Source organism: Gallus gallus, chromosome 7, assembly GCF_016699485.2.
Source record: "Gallus gallus isolate bGalGal1 chromosome 7, bGalGal1.mat.broiler.GRCg7b, whole genome shotgun sequence".
Classification (NCBI taxonomy): Eukaryota; Metazoa; Chordata; class Aves; order Galliformes; family Phasianidae; genus Gallus; species Gallus gallus.
In genome coordinates, this window is record NC_052538.1 from 15,266,489 (window position 1) to 15,294,179 (window position 27,691).

The following is a 27,691-nucleotide window of genomic DNA, read 5'->3' on the forward strand; positions in this document are numbered from 1 at the left end:
CTGCGAGTTAGGAACATCACGTGAGAGTAAACCATAGGATGAAGCCCAGCCTTGATAATCAATGCCTTTGATCCATATTAATACTTTGTTTAAAAAGTAAAAATGAAAAAGTCAGTAACATAAAATTAAAATTACACCTGGAGTGCTGCTAACAAAACATGTAATGTGGAGCAAGATATAACAAATGCAATTCATTTCCTCACACGAGAGAATGACCTCCATAACTCACTGCAGACTCTGCCACTCGTGAGTTATGGGTCGTTTTTTTTCTGGTGAAAATAAATTTTACAGTGCCATCGTGTACAGCTGGGTGGGTTTTTTTTCTCTCTGTAGATTCGAAAACCGAGGAAATGTGATTCTCTGCTCTGAACGTAATGCAAAAAGAAAAAGAAGAGATCCTCTTACAGTAATGTTGTTTTAAATTGAACGCTCTTATTAAGTGAGATAGGCTATATTTCTCTCGCATACTCTATGACAATATTTTTGATTAAATGTTGAATTTATTTTCAAGATATTGCTACTGTTAATAAATTCCTTAATCAGTCTCCCTGCATTTATGATACGGGCTGAGTCTTTGAGTTTAATCAAAGCTTCTGTTATGCTGAAGGCTATTTATTACAGTATCAGCGTTCTATTATAAAACTTCTGTTTTAAGTTGCTTTAACTCAGCATGAATGCTTTCTCTAGGCTGGAATTTGACACATGGTATGTTGTCAGTTACAATCCTCTTTTCAGTTGTTGTTGTTTTTTTTTTTTTTTTCCTAAATAGACCTTTATTATTTTTGTTATACAAGAGTGATGTTTAAAGAGTACAACCAGAAAATACTATTTTTTAGATAACTTCCTCTGCCTGAGTATCTACTATGGGAATTTTAACAGAATCAGGAGAAGCCCTTTTGTAATACTCAAGTCAATCTGTACACCAGTGGATATTACATGAATGGAATCCTTTTTCCTCATATTTAGTTATTTTTTTAGATGTATAAACTTTGCACAGTTCTAAAGCTTTTGTAGCAAGTCCTGCACTTCCATAGTTCATGCTAAAATGTATTCTTGAGCACCTGGGGCAGGGTTGGTTTCTTGTACTGCCTAAGAATTAACTGCAGCCACACTTCAGACTGTGAAAACAGAGAATATTTGCATTTAGGTATACGTTTATTTAAGTAGAATTTATGGTTTTCCAAGCGAATAGCAGAGTTCTCACTTGGTATTGCAACAATGAGTGGCATCTCTGAGTGGGCTGTGTGTTCCTGCAGAAGTGCAGGGACATCAAATCCCACTGTTATTCACCGTCTTTGTATCACTTAATGCTCGTCTTGCCAGTGGGTGAAACTATGCTCCACTGAAAATCAGCAGAATTCAAAATTTCTTACATACTGTTCAACTCAGGTTTTATCTCCCAAAATAAATGTATAAATGTATAAATATAATTTCCTCTCTTGCTAATTGGATCATGTGGCTACTCAGAGAATGTGGTTCGAGCCTGAGACTGTGGAAATAAAAGGTTAACAGTTTTCCGTTTCAGTCATTCTTGCAGGCAACATGCCCGTATGCTTCTGAAGGGTCTAAGGACCATGTTTCTGCTGAGGGTAAGGTGCACCAGACCTACAGTGTCCGAAAAGAGCTTTCAGCACGTCCTCAGACGTGACCTGCTCAGGGTGCTTGAGGTTAGCTATAGCAGCGGTGTTTTTCTCTGGCGTGAGGCAGTTCAGGCTATGGCATGTCTTCTCTACAAGAAGGGGTATAGTGCAGAGATTCACGCTGGTGTATCTGGTCTGAATTGGCTGTGGGGGATTTCAGTACATCAATTTTCAAAACTTTCTATCAAATTCAAGTGGGTATCTGCAGCAGAGTTATGCCTTTTCAGATATTTCCTCCTTAAATCATGTCACTTCATGTGTCCCAGATAACAAATCTCTTAATTGTTCATACCAGTTCCATAAAGTATATTTTAGCTGGCATCTTTTATAGGTCTTTTGATTTAACAAATTAGATATCTTTGACAGTAGGGATTAGCTAAGATGGCCACCTCAAAATTGAAGAAATCTGTGTTAATGTACTTATCTGAACAATAATTCCAAAATGAAATCCATTTTGTTTTGTATTTCTCTGGTAAGAGACTCTGGTTCCTGTCTTACTGTGTAGTTACTGGTGTTTGTTTTCAGTTCTTTTTGCTGTTACTGCTTTCTGGGTAGTGGGGGAATGCCATGCTGGAACTGCAATGGAGAAATAATAACAGATCACTCTAAGGACGTATCTATTCTGCTAACCATCTAACATGCAGTGGGAAACATAATATGACAATAAAGCATTTATCTTCTCTTTACTGAAATGTTCATGCTATCAAAACAAAGTTGGCTGTTGCTTGATGGACTAACATTACTTATCCCTTTTGCTACTGATAGTTACAGCTGCTATTTTTTTTCCTGTTCTCAGACAGCAGGATTTCAAGAGATTCTGACTGAAATTGAAATTTTAGCTTTGATTGTGGGATGCTTGTGTCATGACCTTGACCACAGGGGAACCAACAATGCCTTCCAAGCCAAGTAAGTTTTCTAATTCTTATTACTTTAATTTGTTTTTCTTCCACAGAAGAGCAAAAGGTGACCAGGATAAAGAATGAAGCATTAATTTCAGGCCTCCCAGGCCAAGGCCAAGTATTCTTATTCCTTTATGTAGTGAGGGACTATCCATCTTTATAATTCTCTGTTCTTTGGGGTAATTGCTGCCTTGTCCTTTGTATCAGGCTGTTGATTGGGTTAATCCTTGTGAGCTGACACCGAATATTGAAATGTGGTGCCAAAACTTGATGTTCCTCTCTGGCTCTATTATTAATTCTGGTATTCAACTCAGAAAATACTATTTATATGGGTTGCTTATGCTGACTGGAATGTGTGAATTTAAGCATAACCTAGTTAAGCAATTTAAAAAAAAAGTAAAACTGAAATCCTGTTTTCCCAGCAACTTTCAAAACGGTTTAGGCAAGCACAGTGTATAATTCCTGGCATATGGAGTATGAAACTGTGCTACCATCATGCTGGAGCTCTGATGCGTGTCGTCTGCAGTGGGTGGGCTGCCCCTGGTTTGTAGAAATGCCGCCTCCTTGGCCTGCTCCATATGCCAGAGTTCTCAGAGCCTGCTGGGAGACCTGCTGCCACAGGCAGGGGTGGGCTGGCTGCTCCTTGACACGGTCAGTACTCACTGCAGCACAAGACTGGATCTCACAGGCAGATTCTTACATCACCTAAGTGAAATCTTGCTCTCCAGACCATTTTCAATTCCAAAAGTGAATGTCCTTCTATTCAAGTTGCTTAGGATCTGACCCAGCAGTCCTGACTCATGTTTGTTTTTACCGTCCAGGCTGCTACCCTTAGACACGTTGCTGAAATAGCAGCAGGCTAATGGAAAGTTTGAGGGTACATTGTAGAGTGGTGGTAAGAGAAATCCTGACCAAGATCAGACTGTTTCCAAAACCTGCTTTTGAAAGGCAATAGGAGTAGCCTGTTTACTGCAGTGTGTAATATGCACTGGCTGCTGTGTTTCTGGGGATGAGTATCCTTGGTGAACATCACTCATATTGATGTTTCTGATGTTTGCTAAGCTGCCATTTCCTAAGCTACTGGTGCTGCTGTACACTCTCAATGAAACAATGACACTGTCTGTATCTTCAATCACTACAGCAAGGAAAATCAATTGCAGTGCTCAAAAGACAAAGCTCGTGGTGCAAAGGTTACCAAGCACCGCTAGATGCCTGTTCACAGCTGAGTCTTGAGGAGAATCAAAAAAGATGAGACAAATGGGAAGCTCAGCTGATTGATGTTTATGTTCCTAATTTACCAAAATGGAACCTAAGATTTACATCCAGGCCATTTTAGGCTCTGATTAAGTTAACCACTTCTCTACTGTAACATTACACAGCCACATCTCTTGTGCAGAGAGACGGCTGACTTAAAGGCAGAGATTTCAGCATCAGACTGCTATCACTTACACTTCCTTGACAACTGAGTACAAAGAGGAGACTGCCATTTTATGACTCCATAAAGAAACTGCTGAAGACATTTAACAAAAGACAAAGATTTCCACCCATACAAAATATCACTGAAAATAGAAGCTTCAGTTTTCATAACAGCAGCTATGATTTATTTCTCTAACTTGGCTTACAAATTTAAGCACGTTTTCCTATTTTGTGTTCAGTGCTACTGTTCTGTGTTCTGAAAGTTCAAGAGGTATACAATGAAGGCAATATCACAGCTGTCTGAAAAGGCTCTGTTATATATCTCAACACCACATTCTCTAGGGATGACGTTTCCTGGACATCTTTCTCTCTAATATAGCTGCTTCTGATAATTAAATAGCAGTATGGTGCAGTTTTATAGTTTATTTTCCTAGGAGACTCTTTCTGTTTGTCTCTAGCATAATCTCTTGTTCTCATTTCTTTGGAAAGAAAACCCATCTTGTCGCTCTAGGCTGGGTCCCAGAAGTGAAGTAATGATGAACAGTAACTATTCTGACAATCCAGTTCAATTCTCTGCACCTCCCAACAATTCTCAGTTTAACAACTGTATTTTGTAGGTTTTTGTTCTTTAAACTTGAGAAACCCAACTGCTCTGTGCCTTCTGAAGCTTAATTTTGTTTTAGATAACAAACATGATTAAAAAATACATCTTAGACAGATGCTAAACTTTGCTTTTACATTTGCTACTCTTGCTGCTGTTTTTTTGTTTACATTAATATTTCTTTAAGTGCATGCTTTTAGATATAGACAGAACCTCACTGCATTTGAACTTGGTTTTTTTGCTTGTTTTTAAAGATATGTAATCACCTTTTTGTAAGCCTTTTTTTTTTTGTTAATATCTACTAATAACTGAAAATAAAAAGTAGCAGAAGAATCGATCTGTTGACCCCTGCTCAAGGATAATACAGACTGCTTTTACTGCACAGTGGTGTGCTGTGCTGTAGCACTGCGAAGACTCCTTGGAAGTTGCATTCCAATACTTTGTTCCAGGAATTATCTTTAGTCAGCTGATGGTTATTTAGCATAAACATAAATGCCACATATTTGCCTATAAATGACTATTTTGATCTGGCCAGCTCTCAAGTATGGTTGCTGACGTGGATGAGGGCGAGTGTGGCTGCATGCTTTCATTACTAAATTCTCTCTGAAATCTGCTTTGTAAGCAGCTGAGCAGCATTTGTTGACTCCTCGCATTCTGTTTCAGGAGCGGATCAGCCTTAGCTCAGCTCTACGGCACCTCTGCTACCTTGGAGCACCACCATTTCAATCATGCTGTCATGATTCTCCAAAGTGAGGTACAAAGCATTACTATTAATCTCACTATAAGCTGTTGGGCAGTTTCAGCCAGGGAAAGGAAATACCACATACAGTACCTTTTTAATGCCCTCTCCTTGAGGAATTATTTATTGGTTACCTCAAAGGTCACAACTAGCACAAAATTAAACAATTACAAATGCTGATCGTAGATCCCAGAGATTATATCTGTCTCAATCAGCTAGGGGCAAGGAGAATATATCCTAATCATATTATCAGTTTTTCTGTCTTACACAGATCCTGCTCAGGGCCTTATACTTCCATAAAATGCTCTTACCTTTCCCCACGAGTGTTGCGTTATCTCAGTCATCCTTTAATGGACCAACCTGATTTATTTGACAATTGTTCTGTAGTCAGGATTTTTGTGTGTGTGTGGTTCTGCATTATTTTACTAAATGTTTTGTTTTGTTTTTTAATTAATATCGGCAATATTGCACTGTCCAAAATACACTAGCTGCTGTGCGGATTGCTATGAAGACATAGTTCCTGCCTAGAATACCTTATGCTCAACAATATGCAGGTTACACTGCCCTAGAGGTGTTATAAGTGGGAGATGTAGAGGGATAGACACATAATCTTAATGAAAAAAATGGATGTATTTTGTTAATTTACAGATAGCTTGTTACAAAATGTATCCAGTATATTAAAAAAGTCTTATTCATGCAGCACAATTAGAGACTATTCTAATCTGCAGTAACCTTTGAAGAGCATGGGGATGTCCCATGATTATAGGCAAATGGGAACTGGCTTTACTCTGTATGCAGTGTCACAGAGGTCAGTCTTAGGATACTGACTGGTTTTAGTGTCCAGTTTTTGAACATAATATTTACAATGTAAACACGGTAAAGGAGAGCCCCAGCGTGAGATTTAAACAATTCTAACTGCTCAGTTTAACCTGATTATTTAAAAGATGATCCCCTGGCAAATTGCTCTTTAGCTAGCAGAGAAATACATAACAAAAAGCAGCATTTGAAGGCTAAATAGACCAGTTCACAGGGAATGGGGAAAAAGCAAAGTGGTGGGTTTCTTTGTTTATGTTTTTTCCTTTAAACCAATCAGACTGCCTGCCCAAAGAAGCCTTACTACTTCTTCAAGTCTTCATGACTGAAAGTCCTTCTGAAGACAGGCTTAAGACATGGACAACTCTGTGCAAGTTTATTGCTCATGTCAGACGAGATGCTCTAAAAAAATCCAGCTTATAAATCAATAAATTTATTAAATTACATTCTTTTTCCTGGAATCTACTTATTTTCTGGATGCTTCCTTGAATCTAGGATCTTTTGCAGATATAAAATTTCACTTGAACCACAAGTCCTCCTCTTTAATCATTCAAGAAGCTGCTGCTTCTAGTCCTCGTTTCCTGACCAGAAAATTAATCACACAAGATTTTTATCCAGTAGGTACTATTTGCTAATGGGATTACAACACCACTCCTTTTGGAATAAATACAGGTTTGGGTCCTCCAAACTACTTAAAACAGACATGTGAACTTTTCCAAGCTGAGCAGTTTGTTTCTTCCCTCAAATATGCAAAAATTAGATGATATCTTATGCACTAATGTTGATATCCTAGTCTGGTTTTGCTATCTAAGATGAAACATAGAATACTGATGATTACTATGAATTTTGTCATGGTGGACAGACGAGCTATTTATTCTCTACTTCTGTCACGCTAACCTCAGTATAAGTGATTTTGGGCTTTGTGGTGGCATGCTTTTTACACATGGTGAAGCAGATCAGAAAGAAATTTTAAAAAAGTAAATAGAGAAATAAAAGAAATTTTAAAAAATTATAGATTGACAGTTTGGTAAATTACTCCTATTGTAATAGCTGCTGTCTTCCTCATACATTTTGCTTTATTATTTTTTTAATTGCTATGATTTTAAATTTGTTCTTCTCAAATAAGCTTTACATTTTCAAGTCCTTTTCAGTGCTTAGCTAAAAATACAACCTCATTTCACTGTCACAAAGACCATGTTTTATGTATGGCAGTTATATTTTTTAGACCAACAATGAGCTAATTTATGAAATAAGTAAGAACCAACTCTCCCTCCAAACCTTGCCTTGTCTGTCCTCAGACCTTCATGGCTGTAACAGTCCCATCTCGAGAAAATTCTTGGTTTTAAGTGCATTTTAATATCCCTTAGCAGCGTATGGCAGTGCATACTGAATGTGTGCATTACAGTGCTAAATGCCACCAAAATGAGACTCTGTTTACCAAGAACATCACTGATTTTATGTGTGATTTCATTTAGAAATAGTAGGATTTCTGTCCCTATTAGTTTTCGGAATTTCAGTTACAAAAGTACCTCTCTGCTCTCAAATAGCAATATACAAATAGTTTGTATCCCTCATTCTGCCTGTGGAGCCTTTCAAATTCTTAAGCCCATGTCTGCCGTAAGAGTATCCTATTGGGCCTTTAAACCACAGAAAGTTGTGGCTCTTCAGCCTGTGCAGGGAAAGCTTGTGCATGCTATAAGACTGTAATAATGGGTCAGAGCGAGCAAACAGGCTGTTATGAATGAAAAACTGATTTAGTGTCTTTGACTGCTCTAACAGCAGTTTGTGTGCCTGCAAGCAGCAGCACAGATAAATCTATTAGGAGCACAACTCAAAAGCTGCGATGCCCAGCTCCCAAAAACATTTAATAAGAGGAAAGATTGAGATGTATCCATAGTTTTCCTCCATAAACTGAGTCTGTGCAGGGTAGGAGTAAAGAGTAAATCTTTCCTCGAGAGGCTATAATTTCAGCAGAGTTTAGTAAAACATCCCAGATACTTGATTACAATTGTCAAATCTTACACCCCGATGTAATCTCCACAGTGTTAACATTATTATTTTGTCATAGATTTGCCATGAATCAGAAAAGGCCTCTGCTAGAGAGAAACAGTAGACTGTTAGAAAGAGTTAGAAAACCTTTTAAAAACCGATATTGATTGCCAGTCCTTTACCTTCTTTATCTCTTTCATTATAGGGTCACAACATCTTTGCTAACTTGTCCTCTAAGGACTACAGTGACCTTATGCAGCTTCTAAAGCAATCGATATTGGCAACAGACCTCACGCTGTATTTTGAGTAAGTATTGGCATTTCTTGTATTTGAGAAATGAAAATTCAAAGCACGTACTCACTCTAATGACCCATTAAATACCAATAAGGATATATAATATGAACAATTAATGTTTAGCTGTGGTTGAAAAGATTTAGTCTAATACTTTGTATATTTTAGGCTAATAGAAATATCTCAAGTGTCTAAGTAAGTTTTGCTTTAATGTGTAATGTCTACATCAACAAAAGACGATGAACAAGTCCTGGGCTCATACTTCAAAGCAATCCCAGGAATCAGCTACAGTTTGCTGCCATAATTCTTCTGTCCCTTATGCAGTATTTCTTCAGATGTGTAGAAAATCAATGACATTTTAGAATTCTTTTCCACCATTTCAGAGTTTCTAACAATCTATACTAAAAACATTATATTTCATAAAAGAGATGGATACTGAGGTAATGAAAGTATACATGTTGCTTTTTCAAGATAACTTGCATCAGTAGAAAAATATGCCGTGGAAAGTTTAACTCTTCATTTTTCTCATCTGCATGTCAGATCTCTTTTCAAGCGCTATTATTACCAAGCTATATTTGCGGTGAGACAGGAGTGTGCGTGTGGCTGGAGGAGTCATGATGCCACCACCATGTGATGGGGCTGGAGCCCGCTCTCCGGCACGTAGCTGGCTGTCTTGCAGGGAGAGCACCATCAGCTGTGCAGCTTTGGGGTGCTGCCTTCCTAGCCTTGGCAAGGAATATCCTTAGGAATTTTTGTTGGATGTCCATTAGCATCCTATCTCATTTATCACTGGGGGTAGCATTTGGTAATGTACCCCTCAACTTTTAGAGGGGTGTGCATAGATTCCTCAATTACTGTGTACTGATGGTTAGTTACCACATGAATTCTCCAGAAAACCTCAGAAATTCTAACTGTTCAACAATGCATCTTTAACTGCTAACTGTACAAATACTAACTGGGATGCTGCCACGTTTGCCAATATTGGGTTATTACGTAAAGAGCTATTTCTGAACAATACTGGCAGCAGAGACACTGATGTTCTTTGTTCCCTGCAAGTGTGTTCTCAAAGAAATTGTACTTAAGATTATTATGAATAGTTTTACTATAAATAACTTAAAAAATTAGCCCATGTTTGTAGATATGAAGATCCTTGGGAAGACAAATCCTTTTAGGCACATAATTATTGAAACAGTCTGTTAGGCTTGCTAGGATCTGGAGATCTGGTATGGCAGTAGAACTTGCTGACAGCTTTAAGTGAGATATAAGGGCCATGGGGATGTTGAAGTACAGATTCTCCTGTCTAACTGCAAACAGCAGGAGTGCAGAATTGGTTTGTACTGTCAGGGAGAGGATGAGTAGAAGGGACTGCCCTACGTGGCCCGATGCACTGCCCTGGCTGAGACCCTGCAGTCTGTGGAAGAGCCAGAAAGCCTAACCCTGGCGAGAGTCTGCAGCAGAACCTTCGAAGGGAAACCAGACACAGTGGAGTTCTTTTCACTGCCTGCCTTAGGCTGAAAAGCTACCTGGTCAAGTGGTCTTTCTATTTTTAATGCAGAGAAAAAATAATATCCAAAGAGGACATCAGCTGAATTTCAAAATGGAAAATGTACTTAATTTTAGTGGATAATTTTAAATGTTGTTCACAGATAATACAACAAGAAAAAGAATTGAATCAAAATGATGTTTATGGAAATCAAGTGAAATGATGTCTTGAGCCACTGGACTGTAAAGCAGCTGATTAGTTGCATAGCAAGTTAGCTTTTCCTCTCAGACTATATGCAAGAGTCAATATTACTCAAGACTGCAAAATTTCTTAAATTCTGGCATGCTATGCTGCTTAATAGCATTAAAACTCTTCCTGTTGGACAATGTGCCTAAGCAACCTGCAGGAAGCACTGAATTGTTTCCTTACACATGGATGCTTTCCTCAGGTTGACTCTTTTTCACACTAGAAATCCTCTGTGGCGCTAGACTAAGCTTCTACATCCATTGTTGAGGATATTAAAGCAAGATTCTTAACATTTTCTGTTCCTGCTTTTATGAACCCGTATGCTTTAAATTTGAATGTGTAAGCTCATCTTCCTGAGCTTTCAGCTTTAAAAATTGTTGACTTTTTGTTTCCAGTAACATCTGAATTGCCCAGAGTAATCAATACTTCAAAATAAAATAATATATACTCAATAATCAATTATTGTATTTCAAGAAACATAAGGGATATCATATTGTCTCTATATCTGTGTTCTAATTGCCATTGTGAAATTTGTTAGGTAAGGGCTCCGTACAATTCTGTCCATGCACTGGAGACAACGTTTCCAAAAGTGTGCATCCCCTTGAGTATAAAAATTGTAGTCTATGCCATCCAGATTGTGCTTTCAATAATTACTGTTGAAAATTTCAGCCCAGCTGAAGTGTAGAAAATACAAAGCCCTGTAAACTTCCTCCAGTTAGGAATCTCCCATGAGACAAGACACTGTACTGTTATCCAAAACATAGGTATTTGGTTTCCAGCTATGATGCTAATATGTTGTGTCACTCTAGGGAAGTTGCTCTGTATTTCTGTACCTTCTGTCATATTTGGGGCAGGATCTGTTGCATATTGTTGGTGTGGCCACGTTGTGTGCAATAAGAGCCCCTTGAAGGCCAAGTGTGAGTTGTGATAAAATTACACTCTATGACAAGTCCAAATTTTGGTACTTAACAGTCAACAAATAAGCAAGCTTTAACATGTCCCTATTCACAGAGACTGGCAAGATCTTATGAAAGACAAAGCACGAGGTCCAGCAGGGATACTTAATTTAAAGTCAGCGAGAACTACACATCAAAGATGCCCACAGTCTCAGTGTTCTGTGTGTTGGAAATAACAGTAATTACATGGCTCTGAAAAACCCTCTGGAATCCAAGAGTTAAAAAGCATTTTGCAAGGACAAGTAAAGTGAAGTGTGTGCATAATTCAGGGGTATTTCTATTGTCTGTCTGTCCACTTCTGTAGTCAGACATTTCATGCTTCCATGGTATCATTTATTTCCTTATCTGCAGAGGCTATAAATACAGTATTGCTTTTACTAGGCAGCTCTGACATTGGTAACAGACATTTATAGAACATGTTCGGAAATTAGTATGTTTCGCTTAAATGGACTGTCAGTGTAACGTCTTTAACAATAATAAATGAGGTGCGATGATATTGTATCATTCAGAGAACCACCTTTCTACTGCAGTGCTGCCCAGGAAGTGTCTGTTTCCCTTTCTGACAGTTGTTTTTGTTGCAGGAGAAGGACAGAATTCTTTGAACTTGTCGGTAAAGGTGGTTATGATTGGAATGTTAAAAACCATCGAGAAATATTTCGGTGAGCTCTATCATTCCTTGCTTTCTGTTATTTCAACATGTAACCCTATTTGTTAAAGGAGATTCTTATGTCGTGGAGGAAAGACTAAAGCAATAAGAGAAGATAGCTTGCTTTAAAAATGCAATCTATGATATGAAACACATGATATGATTTCTAAATGTTACTAAACTTTAGCAGAAGTATAATCAGTACAACTTCACCTTTTCCATTCCAGCCCCAGCAGTGACTGCTCAGCCTTTCTGCTCATTCTCAAAAAAGCATCAGTACCCTGCCTTAGGACCCAAAGATCTTCCTTTTCTGTTTCCTTTTCTCTCCTCCTCTCAGCTCCTCTCTGTCACAGGCTGTTTCTCTCCGTTCTTGTTGTCTGTAACTGGGAATTTGCAGATACACAATATTCTTCTAACACTTAAGAATGACCTGAGCATGCACCCTTATAGGTACTTCAAATGGTGGGTGTGCACCCCTCATTTGAGACATACATGTGCATATTTGCATATGCGTGTCTTATTACATCTCAATTTCAGTAAAATTTTGTTTCCTTCTGGGTATTTTTCTAAACCAAGAAAATTAGCCATTTCCTCTTTTCCATACCATTTCATCCACTCCTGATTTCAGATTTGGGCAATATATTTGATGCTTCATTTTCAGTGCCCTTGTTCTTCATTTAAACTTTCTTAGACTTTTATCTGCATCATGTACTGTACATAAACGCTTTCTACAGCTGAATGGTTTCTTTCTTCTAATGCATATAAAACATGGTTGTAGCTAGGTATTAAACTACAGTGGAACAGTGTAGCTCATAGTAAATCTTAAATTTTTATTGTAGATAAGCAGTAGAAACTGCTTAAACAGTGTCTGGGTTGCCTCCTGTGATTATAGGTTCTCTTGCAACAGCAGTCACTTTCAAATAGGCATATAAATTAATCCAGTTTGCAGGTATTAGTATATAATAATACCCTTGCTTATATCATGTGAAGTACGTGCTTTCTGGTATTTATATTTATATGGTGTATATATATAAATATTTATATAAATAGCATCGGGGTACTGCAAAATTAGCTGTTACTCCCTTGCACTGCCATTCCTTTTCTAGTGTGCAGTTCACAGTATCAAAAATTCATCGCCTGATGACTTGAAATACAATTAGGCTTCCCAGGCACAATTGTGATGTAAAGGCCATGCCGATCGCTGGGGTTTCAAACATGCCATTCTTTTCTGGAGGAAAAGAAGGTAACAGAGCTGACATTTTATACGTATATATATTATTTATTTATGCATCCAGAGCAGAGTTGTTTAGAAATCCAACAAAGGTTGATTCAGCTTGTATTGTTCATTTCTGTTTTTCAGATCAATGCTAATGACAGCCTGTGACCTTGGAGCTGTGACCAAACCGTGGGAGATTTCAAGACAGGCAAGTCATGATTAATAGCAGGGCTGGGAGGAGGCGGGACTGGCGGGACAATATTCCCAGGGCCCTGGCTTACAAGGGACCGAAACTGGAATCAATTTACAGCAGTACTAATGCTATAAAAAAAATAGCAGGGGGCTCTGCGAGAAATACTTTATTGCTTAATCTTTCCATGTATGCATGCTGGTGAGCAGCACGTTGGTACCTGAGGAGATCTGGTTTTACAACCTCTCCTCTTATTAACCTTTTAAATCCATATCAATAAAAGGATAGATTAAACAACAACAATGAAAACCATGAGCTATACATGTAGCTGCACTTCCTTGGTTTGTCCTAAAGTTTTCCTCTGCTGTGGCAGAATCTTCCCTAAATCAGGAGACGATCTGCGAACTTTGATTAATGTCAAATTTTTCTGCTTAAGAGAATATGTTCATTTTTATCAACTTTGGAAGAAAAAAAAAAAAAAAGAAAAAATACCTACAAGCATAGCACAGAGATGTTTTTAGCATCCTGTACTTAGAAACAAGGATTCAGGCTTTTGCTGCTGAGTAGGCCCAGTAGAAATATATACATAAAACTCAAGTCCAAACGCTGACTACAGCAAATAATTACAGCGCACTTAAGCAAGTGTCTGGCTTACTGAACAAACACTTGTTCTAATAGTCGTGTCCTTTACCATACAATTTTCCCTCTTCTAGCCATCTTCCCCTTTGCACCCTTCATTAATATTTCTTGTTTCCCATACTAGTAATTCTCTGTCCTTCGTTGGGGTCCAGAACAAGTCAGTAGCAGGTTGGATAGTGAGATAGGGTTTTGGAGGAATGTGCAACATAATGAAGCAGATAGGAAATACAGCAGCACAGCCAGGTGTAGATGAGCAGCTGCAGTGAGTTTGACAGTCTTAATGTAAAAGTGACAGCTACAAAGATGAGTTGAAGATGAGAAGCTGGACAAAAGAGCTAGCTATCAAGGTAGGAGCATCCAGATTTCTTGGATAGGGGCACAGAATGTAATGGAAGATGAAAGGGACTTGCGCTCCTTTGCAGCAGTACCAAAATAACATGCACGTTAACCCAGTAAAAAAGTGTTAATGCTGTGAGGGCTTCAGCTCAGCTTGCAGTTTTGTTTAATGAGTCTCTCTTTTTTTTGCTTTTATAAGCAGACTAGAACAATAGTCCTTCTAAGGCTATTAACTCTCCTTGTCCAGAATGTGACCACCTCTCAAAGAATTCAGGGAATTTGCTCGTATTCTGCAGTAGGAAAATGAGTCACAAGACCTTAAAGTGCCACCTAGCCACTGCTGCAATTTGTGCAAACTCTTCTTCATTTTTCCTCTTTACCCCCATGAGCTTCTCAATTTTCCTTGACAGCCAAAATATCAGGTAGAGTCTGTTTCCCATGCTGTGAATCTTCGTGTTAAGGTGTTTAATTAGCGCTGGCCATTCTGGCAATGTGTTCTTTATTCTTATCACTTTTGAGGTTTGCACTTGAAAATTCCCCTGAAGCCTGGGGTACAGGTTTACTGTGTATTGAAAAACCCTATCTGAGATTGAGTGAAACATTAGCTGATTGAGCAGAGAAGCTAATTAGTGTGCAGAAGGAAAGAGGAGGCAATAGTTGGACCTCAACCTTGCCTAAAGGAAAAAAAATATGAAAAGCAAGGGAGAAAGGAACTGAATTATATGAATAAAGGAATAAGGATGAAATGTAGGAAGGAAAATATTAGCAAGAGAGGATAGACAAAAGAAGAGGGAAAGGGACACAAGGAGAAATGTGATGAGAATAGCAGTGAGACAGGCATGAGACTACATCTTGATTATTTTTATGCTATGCACTCAGCAAACACTTAATTGCTGTTAAGTTGTTAAATTATTCCTCTGTCTGGAGTATTGATCCAGAATTTTATTAGAGCACTGGGATTACATATATTATAAAGTTCCAAACTGCATGATAGTCTGGTTCAAGATTTAAGAGTAGTTTATAACACCACTTCACCTATTTCCAATTTATTTTGGTACTCCCTATTTCAAGTTTAGCAGGCTCAGAATTTGTGTATGTTAGGTACTGTGCAATTGCTACATCAAGAAATTGAGACTTATAAAGTGCAGGTTCTCTCTGTTCACCCTGTTATGCTGTGGTGTTATGAAATCATGTCTCATCTTGAAATCACTTGAAAACTGTAAGCATGCATGACAGGAATTTTAGGAACTGAATGCTGATTTCAGTAAGTTTCCTTTTTTTTTTTTTTTTCCAGTATCTCAAGTGTCACCTGTGCCAACTTTCTAAGCCCTGCATTTAGAAAAGTACACTTCGTAAGGCTGTTATGTCAAAATTGTTCACTGTTTGGATTCTTAAAATTCCTATTGTTTCCACTGTTAATTTTGTTATTAAATCTCATATACTTCTGAGAAACATAAACCTATGCTGAATAGAATAACAATCTTCATTCACACAAATCAGAAAGACACGTTCCAACTTCCAACCTACCACATCTTGCTTTTGATTCGATATGATAATCATAGTCTGAGCTCATATTTAGATATTCAGGTACTGTAGCTATGACAGTTATGGGGAAAAAAATGATTACGTCTAGTGGAGAAAAAACTGTTATGATTTCGCATTAAATTAAGACAACAGAGGTTACTGGTTAATTAAGTTCTTTTGACAAGTGAAGTTGTTTATACAGGGCAACAGCCTGTAAATACCCAGAGAGCTCTTGCACATTTTACAAAGCACTTTTACAGACATAATTATGTGTGCCAACATGAAGCTATCATTTTCTATTCTGCCCTCAATACTTGACAAAGTTGCACACAACTGCAGAGTGCTGCCTCCACATTTCGATGTCTTTCCCCAGTTGATTCCCTATTGAAAAGTGATAAATGTGACTCTTTCTGGTTATGGTTATTTATATCCACTTGTATGCCACGCTCTGAAAAGTATACAAACATGTGCCTGACATCAGCCATGCAACTAGGGCTATTAACTTCTTTACAGCAAAGAACAGGCTGAAGTCATGGTCTAAGCAAGAACTGAGTACCCTGAAAGTTATGCTACAAGTCCTCTAATGTTTATCATGATTTGTATTTTTAGGCAGCTGAGCTGGTAACCAGTGAGTTCTTTGAACAAGGAGACAGAGAAAGATCTGAACTGAAACTCATCCCTTCAGTAAGTATTTGTCACTTCTGAAATAGTTATTTATTTGAATAGGATAAGAAAATATAATTAGATTCATGGAAAAAAAAAAACAAGAACGACTGCATTTTGATATGGAAATAAACATCTCTGGATAAAACAAAAGATCTCTCCAATAAGGAGATGCACTGAAAGCCAGACATAAAAAGCTGTACAGGCAACAGAGTCCCTTTTCCTTTGAGCCAGTCTCCATTTTCTTTACCTTCTCACAGGGTTATTCTGTCATTCAATTTTCTAAGCAACAGGTATCATTTTTAATACATGAATTCAAATAAAACCACCAGATGCTTATGGAAATTAAGCTGCTGCTGTCTGCTATGTGTTATTTGATATATCCAATACTGAAAAGCATTGCTGTAGCCATGTAACCAAATATAACACAGATTGAAAGGTTAAATTAATATTAGCTGGAATATAGGCAGATGGGTATAAAGCGTCAAACAAGAATGAAGAAGGAAAAAAAGATCATTAAAATGTTCAGTGAGCAATTTGAAAAGAAAGCTTTATTCGGGTTAAATACTTCAAAAGGGTTACAAGCCATTATCTGAAGGAAATAGAAGAGAAACAAGAAAGTCTTGAAAAGAATCTAGCTTCCAAGCCACGTGCTTTTGCTTCTAAAAATAGTCATTCCAGGGGCTCAGATTTGTTCTTTTCAAATAAACTTTACGTTTTCAAATCCTTTTCAGTTTGATAACTGGCACATGAGCATACTACCTGTGGTGATGTAATGAAATAAGAAAGGTTAAAAGCTTGTAGAAAATGTTCAGAGAGTTGTTAGTCAGCAAGATGATGTGATCTTATTTTCTCTTTTATCTCAAGAATCTTTTTATTGCATTGCCCTTGTAAAGATCTGAAAAGGGCAGTATTTTTCTAGATGATTTTAACAGGAAATAGAGTTTTCCAAAATCACACACAAGATTCTCAGTTAAGACTGAGTCCTTGAATCTTAGCTCCACATATTATATAGATATGCCGTGTGATAACTGTATGTCAGAAAGAGCAGGCCACAATTAGAAGAAATCAGCTAAGTATTTAATATGTATAGCCTAGGGACTGCGGAAGGGAAAGAAGGAAACTGAGTTTTCTCAGGAGACATCAAGCTGGGGGCAGATGGGCCTAGAATAAGAACAGACTTTCCACTGAAAACTGCAGAAAGGTTTAAAATTAGGGAACTTCAGAGAATAAAAGAAGAAATTCAGTGAATGGTATGGATGAGCCTCTAGAAGGAGGATTAAGATCCTGTAGAAGGAAAAGCTGCTGGACTAAGTGATCTCCAACAGGGTATAGAGGAAACTCACATTCAAACCCTTGAGAACTCATTTTCTTCCGTCTCCTTTCATAGGGCAGTACAGCCAGTAATTGAGCTTAGGTATCTCTAGTTTACTCTCTACGGAATGCAAAAGGTTAGTGAATTAGGATGTTTCCAGAAGAATAAATTAATAACTACTCCCCAGACAGGTCTGTTGACTCCCCATGCTTTGGCTTCATGGCCACGGCTGGTTTTGCAAAAAGACTCTGTAAGCGGGAGGGAGGGAGCCAGCCCAGATCTATCACTGTTCGTTTTGCTGAGCTGGAAGACCTCATGTGAGAAAAGAAAAAAAAAATTCTGCTCAAAGGTATCTACTTTACATTTCTACAGGAGGTTTCTTTCCAGCTCAACCCCAACTGCAGAGCATTTACTTTACATTATGGACTCTTAAAATTCAAATACATTCAGCCTACAAATTTAAAAACAGATCAAAATAAACTGTTTTTCATGCCAGACAAAGCAATAAGAAAGATTGCAAAGATTGACTATGGTTTACAAAGTATTCTGGTTGTTGTAAGAATTTGATCATAGCTCTGAAGTGCTGGATGATATGCCTGTAAAATACTCTGGTGTAATAAAGCATGACAGTTTTGTTCCCTTCTCAATTCAGGCCATTTTTGATCGGAACAGGAAAGATGAACTACCCAGGTTGCAGCTCGAGTGGATTGATAGCATCTGCATGCCATTGTATGAGGTAATTTTTACTTACTGCTCCTGTAGAGTCCAGAGAAGATTGTTCTTCCCTCTCTAGGGAAAAGAGTTAGCTTACTGTGCAGCCTTGAAGGCCCTTGGAATGCTTTATCTCTCTTTGAGTTTACCAAGAGACTGAACTCTATGCAGAAATCTTCAGTTTCTCTGAAGACAGTTTTATCTGTAAATATAACTTCTCTATAAGTTATGAAAGCTGTTAAGGTAACTGCTTATTTTGTTTGAGACAAACTGATTCTTGTCATGGCAAGGCCTGGGGCGCTCAGCAGGGTGGCGCTGGTGGGATGGACTCACCACATGCTGCTGTCAGACCTGTGCCTGGGAACACATCCAAACACATGTGACCCGGGGGGTACCCAGGGCTGAGCCTTTGCACTCCCTTCTGGTTCCTTTTCAAACTTTTAAAGGACTCCCTAGGCCAAGCCTTTAAGGTCAATGACAAATAGTTTGTGCTGTTTAACTGGGAGCTTAATCTTTTAAATGTTTCTATATAGGTTGCTAGGGTGTTTGGTATATGGTATAAACCCTCAAGTACTATTTTGGTGGGCTCTGAATGACCAAAGTAATGTTTCTCTTATTGGATTAAACTAGCTTCAGAATTTGACTTGTGCGTAACATGAACTTCACCATTTCAACTTTTTCTCTCTTATCTGCACAGAAAGCAGAGCTACACAGGCAGAATGATAAATGGAAAATGACACTATAGAAACTTAACCATCAATAACTGTGTCAGCCAGAATTTTCCTACACACTGAAACCACACAGACCACCTTCCATTTTAATAAGAAAAAGGATGTGCTTCCCCTACCCTCTGTACCTCATGGCATTTGAGACTGCCACTAAAGAAGGGGCTGTCCAGTAGCAAAGGCAACTCCTGTTGTGCGACAGCAAGAATGCAAGCTGGTGTCAATAGTGAGGTGGGCTAATGCTTTGGCAGTAAATCCCGTTGCTTTCTCACGTCGGTCTTAATCAGGATAAAATAAACTGTAAAGCCATGGGTTTCAACCAACTAAGACAAGGCAAGCACAGGAGACCCATAGAAAGGTAAATTTTTTTAAATACTAAGCTCATCTTTGACACCAGTGGGTAGGGAGAACTGACACTGAAGGAAAACTCTTTAGAAACAATGTTCCCTTCGATATAACAGTTCATATTACACTAGAATGCATATTATATCAGAATTCACAATTTATGATCTGAAAAAGTACAATAAAGCAGGAAGAACTGATCATCAGACCATCCTCTGCATGAGGAGACTAGATCTGAGCACTAATGCTCTGGTTAGTTAGCTCCATCTTAGCAGGAGATCTCTGGGGAATATATTCACAACTGATTTCCCTGCTTTCTGCTGTCTTTGTATCATGCTGTGCAGCTATTAGCCTGCTGCTCAACAACTTAAAAAAGAGACACCATCAAACCTGGAAGTCATTGCAGCACCAGCCTTAGGGGTAAACAGAAAACTTGATGTCACAGTATCACACTGCGGGAGATTCTCTCTTGAATGTGAAGTCAAGTTTTAATTTTCATATCCAGCTTAATCAAACCTCAATACACATCACATCAGCAGTGTACTCAGGCATTCTAAATCTTCTGGCTAGGGCTGCCTGAGCACGCTCCAACTATGACAAAGTCCTAGATTCTAATTTATTTTTTCCTTTCTAAATAGGTTCCTTAAAATCCTAGCCTCTATAATGTGTTGTTGGGACTGCATGTGGGGAAAGAATGGGTTACATCATTACAAATGCAACATAAAGAGGCAGAGTGGCAGCTGACAAATTAGTAAAATCTTAGCAGTACTTATATAGCTCACTAGCATATTGCTTATAAAAGCTTTATGTTTGATAAACATTTGACACTTGTTTTGATACCAAAATTACAACATTAAACCATAAAAAACGAACTCAAGGCTTTTGCATATAATTACTTCAGGCAAGTGATTAGAAGTCCTGGATCCATCTGGATACATCCACATCCTGGTGTCCACAGGCCTAAAGAGAACTCTGCAGGGAAATGCATGCATCCATACCAACACAGCTGCTGAGGACCTAATGCTATCCTCCATTTTACTTGACACCCAGACAGCAAAAGTGGTCTCAACAGTCAGTGAATGCTAGCAACTCCCACTGAAGTCAGAGAGGAGTTTTGCTTTGACAAGATCAGTGGAGGCCCCTGAAGTAGTCCCAGGAGTAAGCTATTCTTGGCAGCTCTGGAATTTTGAAGTGTGCAATATAGAAGGAACTTCATAGCCCAGACTTACATTTGCACTTAAACACCACTCTGGTGTCATTGGCTGTGCTGCCACAAACTGCACCTTGTCCAGAGTCCAGGCTTATGAGCTAAGTCATATACCAGAGTGCCCACAAAGGACATTTGATAATTACAACCTTTGGTACAGGGACTTTACAGAGCGTTCTAGAGAGTTGTGGCCTCCCCCCACCTTACACTTTTTTCCTCCTTTCTGAAAGATTCTTTGGGACTTGATCAGTCTTCTGGCAAGATTTGGCACTACCTGCCTCCTCTGTATGCATCTACTCACTTCTCTGCCTTTCATCAGAGCAGCTTTCAACTTTGAGGTGCAGTTTTTCTCCCAAGTGAAGGATGAGCAAGTCTCCTTCATCAGGGAGATGGGGGTCACAGTAGTACATACACACGGGAGGGGATATGTACCTTTGCTCACCTGGCTGGAATTGTTCTGATTTTTGGTTGTTTTTATTTTCTCTTTGTAAGAAGTTTTAAAAGCAACTAGCAATTCCTCAAGATCTGTGAACCTTCTGCTAGCCATCTTGAAAAGGTCTACAGAGTGTGCTATACAAGTTAATGTGGAGCTTGAAGTTGGATATATGTAGATACATAATAGTAACTGGGATATTTAAAAAGATGATATACAGATCTCCCATATCAGAGTGTCTGAATCAAAACCTTTTTGTGTTTGCTCTGTAAGCATGACTCTGCTTTTGGCACAAGGTAAGCTGTGGCTCTGCTCCCTTGCTCTGTCCCACATATGCTGCTTGACTTAGGAATTAGGCCACCTCCAATTTCAAAATGCCATAGTAATCAAATCTGTTTCCTTCATACTGTGTATCAAAGGACTGTGAAGATAAAAGCTTCCCAATTTTTTGTTCATTGCTTTTTATTACACTTGGGACATTACAATTTTATTGAATTTACTTTTTTGTTACCGTAGTGATCACTGATCAGAGTATTTTTATATGACAGTAAAGTTTTTGCCTTGAGTAGCAGAACAGCCACACATTTACTCTGAAGTTCTGATTTTAGGGGCTTTAGTTATGCTTTACTGTATCACATTTGCTCTTCATTCAAAAATGCCAGCAAAGAAAGCATTCATCAGTAGACAGATGAGAAACAAGCTTATTAGAATAATCATTTGTAAGGAAAAATACATTTCTTCAATCTGTAGAGCATTTGAAATACACTAGTGTAGCTTCAATATGAAGTAATCATCCCCTTTTTTCGTAGAACACTGTATAAAGGAGAATCACATGCAACTCAAGCAGAAAATCTAAGACATCCCACTGAAAGTAAAACACTGTGGCTACACTGACAGCTGCATTCACTATACTGAGAAAGTACTCTGTACCTATTTGGACATAAACATTCTTGTAACACATACAGCATTTCAATCATTAAGACAAATTACCTCTCTGAACCTCCTGTAAAGACGCTAAGAGTTTCAGCACCAACACATTCTTGCCCTGGACTCTATGGCTGTGCACACCTAATGCAGGACCAGTTGCAGATTTTTTTCTAACTCAGACTAGATTACTCTGCGGGGAACAGATGGGGCAAAATAGTGAAGATCTTACTCTTTTTAATCATTATTTTTCCTCACAAACAACATCAAAGCATTAGTGATTAGCTTCAAAGAAAAGACGCTAAGAGAAGCCCAGCTCTGTTCACAGCATTGTTAGGCAGAGACAGTAATGCTATGAATAGCAGGGCCAAAGGCCATGCACTCTGCTTCTAGGCAGATAAATACATAGTCAGGTAGTCAGTGACAGTGACAGCAGCTATTTAAATTTAAGGGAGATGTCTTTGTGGAAGATAAAGCAGCTCATGGCTTATACAACTTATGCGTGCCTGAGGTTGCCCTGCTCACCTCTACCTCGGTGCTCAGTTGAGCTGCTCCATTTTAGTGCTATTTTTAGAGCTATTCAAGATTTTCTTGGGTATGGAGAGCTTTTAACACATAATAGTATATACAAATTGAATTTGCATTACTTCATTCTAGATTCTAGGGAGAATCTGAAAAGGGCAGAAATATTTATTTATTCTAGCAAGTACTTTAAACGTATTAGACTTTGTGTGGAAGGACAAAGCCCACCCTTATCACACCATTTGACGTACTTGGCAAGAAATCTAATTGTTTTGTCTACAACTCCACGTGGTTTGATATGCCTGTCTCCCTACAGTCTGGCCTTGTAATTAAATCTATCTTTTGGGTAATTCCCCTGTGGTGATGTAGCTGCAAAAAACATTTATTTTACTCATTAGCAGACACTAAAGGCACAGGGTAGTATCAGCGGTAGAGCTTCTGCAAAGCGTAGAAAAATAGGACAGCAGTCTCCAAAGTCCATGCTTTAATTTCTCCAGTTCAAAAATTGATTTTGACACCTGAATCAGGAATGTATATGCATACATTGATTTTTTTTCCCCAAAAGTTTATACTCTACTTACAATCATAAGGCAAGAGAATAATATTTCAATATTCCTTTGCAGAAGAGAAGGTATGCTTTAAGAATCGCTCTTACACTGCCATATCGTGATACAGCCCTTCCTCATTTACTAAGTCTATACTTTTCCCTCAGACTCTCAATGGCAGTTTTCCGTAAGGAAATATTATAAGAAATTCAAGGTTTGAACCACTGCTCTATAAGTCCAGGATGGGTTGTATGGTATGACTTAGTCCTTACTCAGGCAACAGTCTCTGGATGTAGCCAAAGCAGTATTTCAGTTCAAGTGTTTGTCCTCACTGTACAGTCACAACTAAATCATTAAAAAAAAAAAAAAAGATTTAACAGGGAAGATCTTATCTGTATGAACGTTCTGGCAATGGCTTGCTGTACCCGGCATTCACCTCAAACTGAAGTTGTTGGCACAAAATTCAGAGCACCACTGTTCTATTTGTTTGCACCTAGTCACCAGGAAATGGTAGTACTGGAAGGGAGCTGTTCACTATGAGCAATAGACAGGCATTCACCAAAACGTGTACCCTAGTTACTGAGAACTATTGTAACAACAGCAGAAAAAGAATGGGTTTAGGAAGTTAGGTGTAAGCTGTTGAGAAAAGTGTGTCAACAGAAAGCAATTTGATTGGTGTGTGCGTGAAAACGCACGCTTCCAGCAGGGCTTACATCTGATGCTTGTCCTGGACACAGAGAGTGAGAATAATGCACCTCTGCTTCCTGGGACTCCGTGGCTGACAAGAATTTTTAAAGTAGGTAGGCTTAGCATGCAGACTGTGATACACCACATACTGAGGCTGCACAGACATCAGCAGATTAAATTAGCCTCACTTTCTGTTGCAATCCGGGGGGGTAAGATTATCCAAGAAAGAACAGGTGCAGCATATTCTGCTGTGTTTGTGAGAAGTCTGCTTCAGAGGAAATTTAATCAGGCAAATTATGCCAAATGCCAGTGCTGGCAGGAGTCGGTAGCTAAGGATTTTTTCAGGGATAAGGGTTTGTCCCAGAGAAAGGAGACTTTCTTACTCTCTGTAGTCTGGAAATAGCAGCTTGGCTGGGTTCACCACATTTGTTGCCCTACTGCTTGTCTGCTAATAATGAACCTAAGTGAGGCCACCTGGAGTGAAGGCACTTGGACTTTTCAGAAAACTCAGGTACTCTATAACTCAGGTACTATATAACAACTTCCAGTAATTAGTAATTAATTACTGTTGACAACTTCAGGAATTTACAATTTTTCTCAAATTGCTTGGAAGAAGAGAGAGAAGAAACATTTTTCTCTTCAGAGAAGAAAAGAATTACTTCTAAGTATTATTTCTAAGTGTTACTTCTAAGTCTCCTAATGCCAAAATATCTCAACTGAAAGAGCAAATCAACTGAGACATTTGAGAGAACACAGAAGAATGAATATTTGCCACCAGCTTCAGTGAAACTAGGCTTCATGAAAAGCTTTCACCGTGATCTGTGAGAAAAAGTGATAATTCATAACACTACAGTTTGTGTTGCTGTTTTATTTAGGATTATCGGCTCAATGTTTTGCGAAGGACAGGCAGTCATGTATGGAAACACACATAAAGATTTGAGGAAGTAAACCAAAATTTTGGCAGATAAGGTAGAAGAGACAGCAGATAGAGGGAACTCGGATTGTACAGCAAATCTGAAAGATGATAAATGGATAATTTAACAGCCATTCAGTTTTCAAGAAGGATGAAGCACAAACTACACTGCATCAGAAAAGGACTAGAAATGATGATGGATGAAACACTTCAAGTAAGTGTTTAACACAACAGAATCACAGTTGCCTGCAGAATTCCCAGCTGAGTGCAAATTCAAAGAACTAAATAGGGATATGAGATTGATACTGTTTGAAAAGTTTTTCAAAATCCATTTAATAGTAAGGCAGAAAGCACTGATCGGCTGCTTGGTTAAAATGTTGAAAGGAGAAGGGGTAGAAACATTTCGTATTTTGCATGCTGCAGATGTAGAACTAAAAACATGAAGAACAGAGCCAAACAAGTTGTTTGTGGAACTGTAACTCTTCCTCTTCTGAGTAAAACCTCGAATTATTATGAACATGTGAATCATTTACAACTATAGCAACACATCAGTCAAGCTACTTCAGTCGGTCGGTACCCAGTCCCTCAATATTACTCTCTTCCTTTGACAGCAAAGTATTGACAGTGGTCAGTGTACATTTTGCTACCAGAAGAACTCTGTATGTATTTCTCTCCCTGAAGTACATTGCACATCACACCCCTGGAGAATCAATTAAACCTCCTCCTAAATACAGTAATATCATCTATTTCATCTGGAACCCAATGAATACGTATGACTCTGAATCAGTAGAGCAAATAACGAAGTCACATGCACAACATCCAAAGGTTCAGAGAACTTAATCCCTGATGCTTCTTTATACTGTTGTATCTTCTATATTCTGCCTACAAAAGGTAGAATTCTAGCTGTCTTTTTCAATTTTAGTGCACAGGCCTATGTGCAGAAATGCTTTTGGTTTTTCAAAATGTCTTCCATCACATATATTATGAGGATCAAATCTTTGGATGACTGCAGTACAGGTTCCCTTTTATCTGAACTAATCTGAAGTTCAAGGATTTTCAGATAGATGGCTCACCTTTGGCCTACGTATTCTTACATGAAAGCCACTTCAGCAAAACTCAGGAGTCCAATTCAGCTTTGCTGTAACTGGTCACGACTCTCTTGACTTCAGCAATGCTTCATGTGCTTATGCACCAGGTCTGAATTTATCCCTGTGGCTCCTCGGTCACTAGTCCTCCCTTCCAACTCAGAAACTGCCTACATAATAAAAGTGATTCATTAGGAACCACTGGGTTCCAAAGCAGAGTGAACACGGCGACCTATAACTTTTTGATATGTGCTCAGTCATAAAACTGAATTTATATGGTCTTATTCCATAAACTCACTTTACAAATATTAGACCCGCAGCCATACTTCCATGAGCCATAATCTTGTCAAAGCACGTAAGTTAAACAACTGGTCAATATTTGGGTGAGAACCTAAATAAATAAATAAATAAATAAAGCAATACTCTGGAGGTCCTGCAGTGTTTGTAAGCTGGGGCATGCCATGTTCCCCCTTAAAATGATGTCATATGACTCTAAGACTACAACAGAGTGTTGCATTTGTGTAAGCAGTAGTTCAGATTTCAGCCACACCTGTGCTGCATCTTGGCTAGTTCACACAATGTCCTTTTCCAGAGACGAAGCAGATGCTGATGCAGTCCTCTGTCCCCCACCACCCAGAAGGCAGATGATCTACAAGCAGTACACAGTCACAAAAGATGCCTATATCACTGAAGGTGGTAGAAAAAGTCAGTGCTATACAATAACTTTCTGAGAAACAGCTTAGCCACGTACCTGAGGTAATGCATGGCTACAGAAGAGGATTGCAAATCTGTTTAGCTTTTCCTAGTGCTGGAATGGGAGCCACTGGTGTGACTGCTCTCCCAACATGCTTTATCAACCTGTGATAACAAGCAGCTATTACAAGAAAGGGGATGAAATGGGAACGTTTCCAATCCCACATCGATTACTGCGTAGCAAGGCAGCTGCACTGCATGGGAAGGAATGCCTGCAGGCAGGGGACGAGGGCTCTGGATTTGTCCCGCAGCCCACCTGCCACACCACAGAGAGTTGAGGAAAAAGGGCATTTCTGAAGCTACAGCATTATTTGGAAGTATCCTATGTCAGACAGCTGTTGAAGATCAAGCCTCTTCCTATTGAAGTGAAGGATAAATTGGGCCTTAAGAAGCTGAGTAGCAAATGAGACAGATCACTAGCAAAGCAGTTTGTACAAGGCATGCATCAAAAATAGAGGCATGGAAGAGCAGTACATCAAGAGGCTTTTGTGCAATAAAATCGAAAGTAAAAAGTGCAGCCAGGAGGCAGAAAACCCTGACTAGGTTACAGCCAAATAAACCTAAATAGCTTTAGGAATAAATTGGTGATTTAATCCAGATCAGGAGCAGGTGCTATGAATGTAATTCAGTAAATGGTCAAGAACCTGCCAGAAGGGAGAGAAATGTGTTGCTTTTGAGATAATTTCCCAGAAGCTTCATAAAAGAAAATTGATTACTGGTGTTTAATAATTAAAACAGAGCCAGAAATACAGCAATCAAATGAGTTTTTAATTACATCTCAAGCAGAAGTAAAATCCAATTTGTGTACTTTGTATCAGAAAAGTCCTACTGAAATGCTTTGGCAACTGGAAAAAAAATAAAAGCTAATTTCCATAGGAATTATAGTAGTTGGTTTAATTAAAAGACTAGATCAGAATGAAAGAGTCTTGAAGTGAAATGATACTAAATCCAGAAGCACTGGTTTGAACATCAAATCAATGTCTGTATAAAGATATTTCATGGATTAAGTGCAAAATCTGCACTGTTGAGTAGCCCTAATCTAAATTAGTGTAGAACAAAATAAAGTTTTTTAAAATTACACTATATATTTTGTCAGTATTTCATAGAATTAATTGCTTGTGCTATGGTAAAAGTGAATATCAAAGACATGGTTTATTACTTCTTAAATATTCTTCTTAACTTATTTTCATCAGTTAATGTTATTAGTTAACCATTCTTGTTATTTATCTGGTTATGCATACA

The 27,691-nt window shown here is 38.5% G+C and overlaps 1 protein-coding gene and 1 long non-coding RNA gene across 4 annotated transcripts in view; one reads left to right on the forward strand and one right to left on the reverse strand.

Moving 5' to 3' along the window:
• Positions 1-27,691, forward strand: part of PDE11A (phosphodiesterase 11A) — a 127,380-nt gene that overhangs the window by 93,138 nt on the left and 6,551 nt on the right. For all 3 annotated transcript variants that reach the window (XM_040703609.2, XM_040703608.2, XM_040703610.1), the window contains 7 exons: positions 2,437-2,546; positions 5,220-5,310; positions 8,303-8,403; positions 11,655-11,732; positions 13,080-13,143; positions 16,234-16,308; positions 18,255-18,338. In XM_040703609.2, the coding sequence (XP_040559543.1) occupies positions 2,437-2,546; positions 5,220-5,310; positions 8,303-8,403; positions 11,655-11,732; positions 13,080-13,143; positions 16,234-16,308; positions 18,255-18,338 (603 nt within the window). The remainder of the gene's footprint in view (positions 1-2,436; positions 2,547-5,219; positions 5,311-8,302; positions 8,404-11,654; positions 11,733-13,079; positions 13,144-16,233; positions 16,309-18,254; positions 18,339-27,691) is intronic.
• LOC121113382 overlaps positions 1-27,691 on the reverse strand; it is a 76,625-nt gene that overhangs the window by 32,732 nt on the left and 16,202 nt on the right. The gene's annotated exons all lie outside the window — the stretch shown is intronic.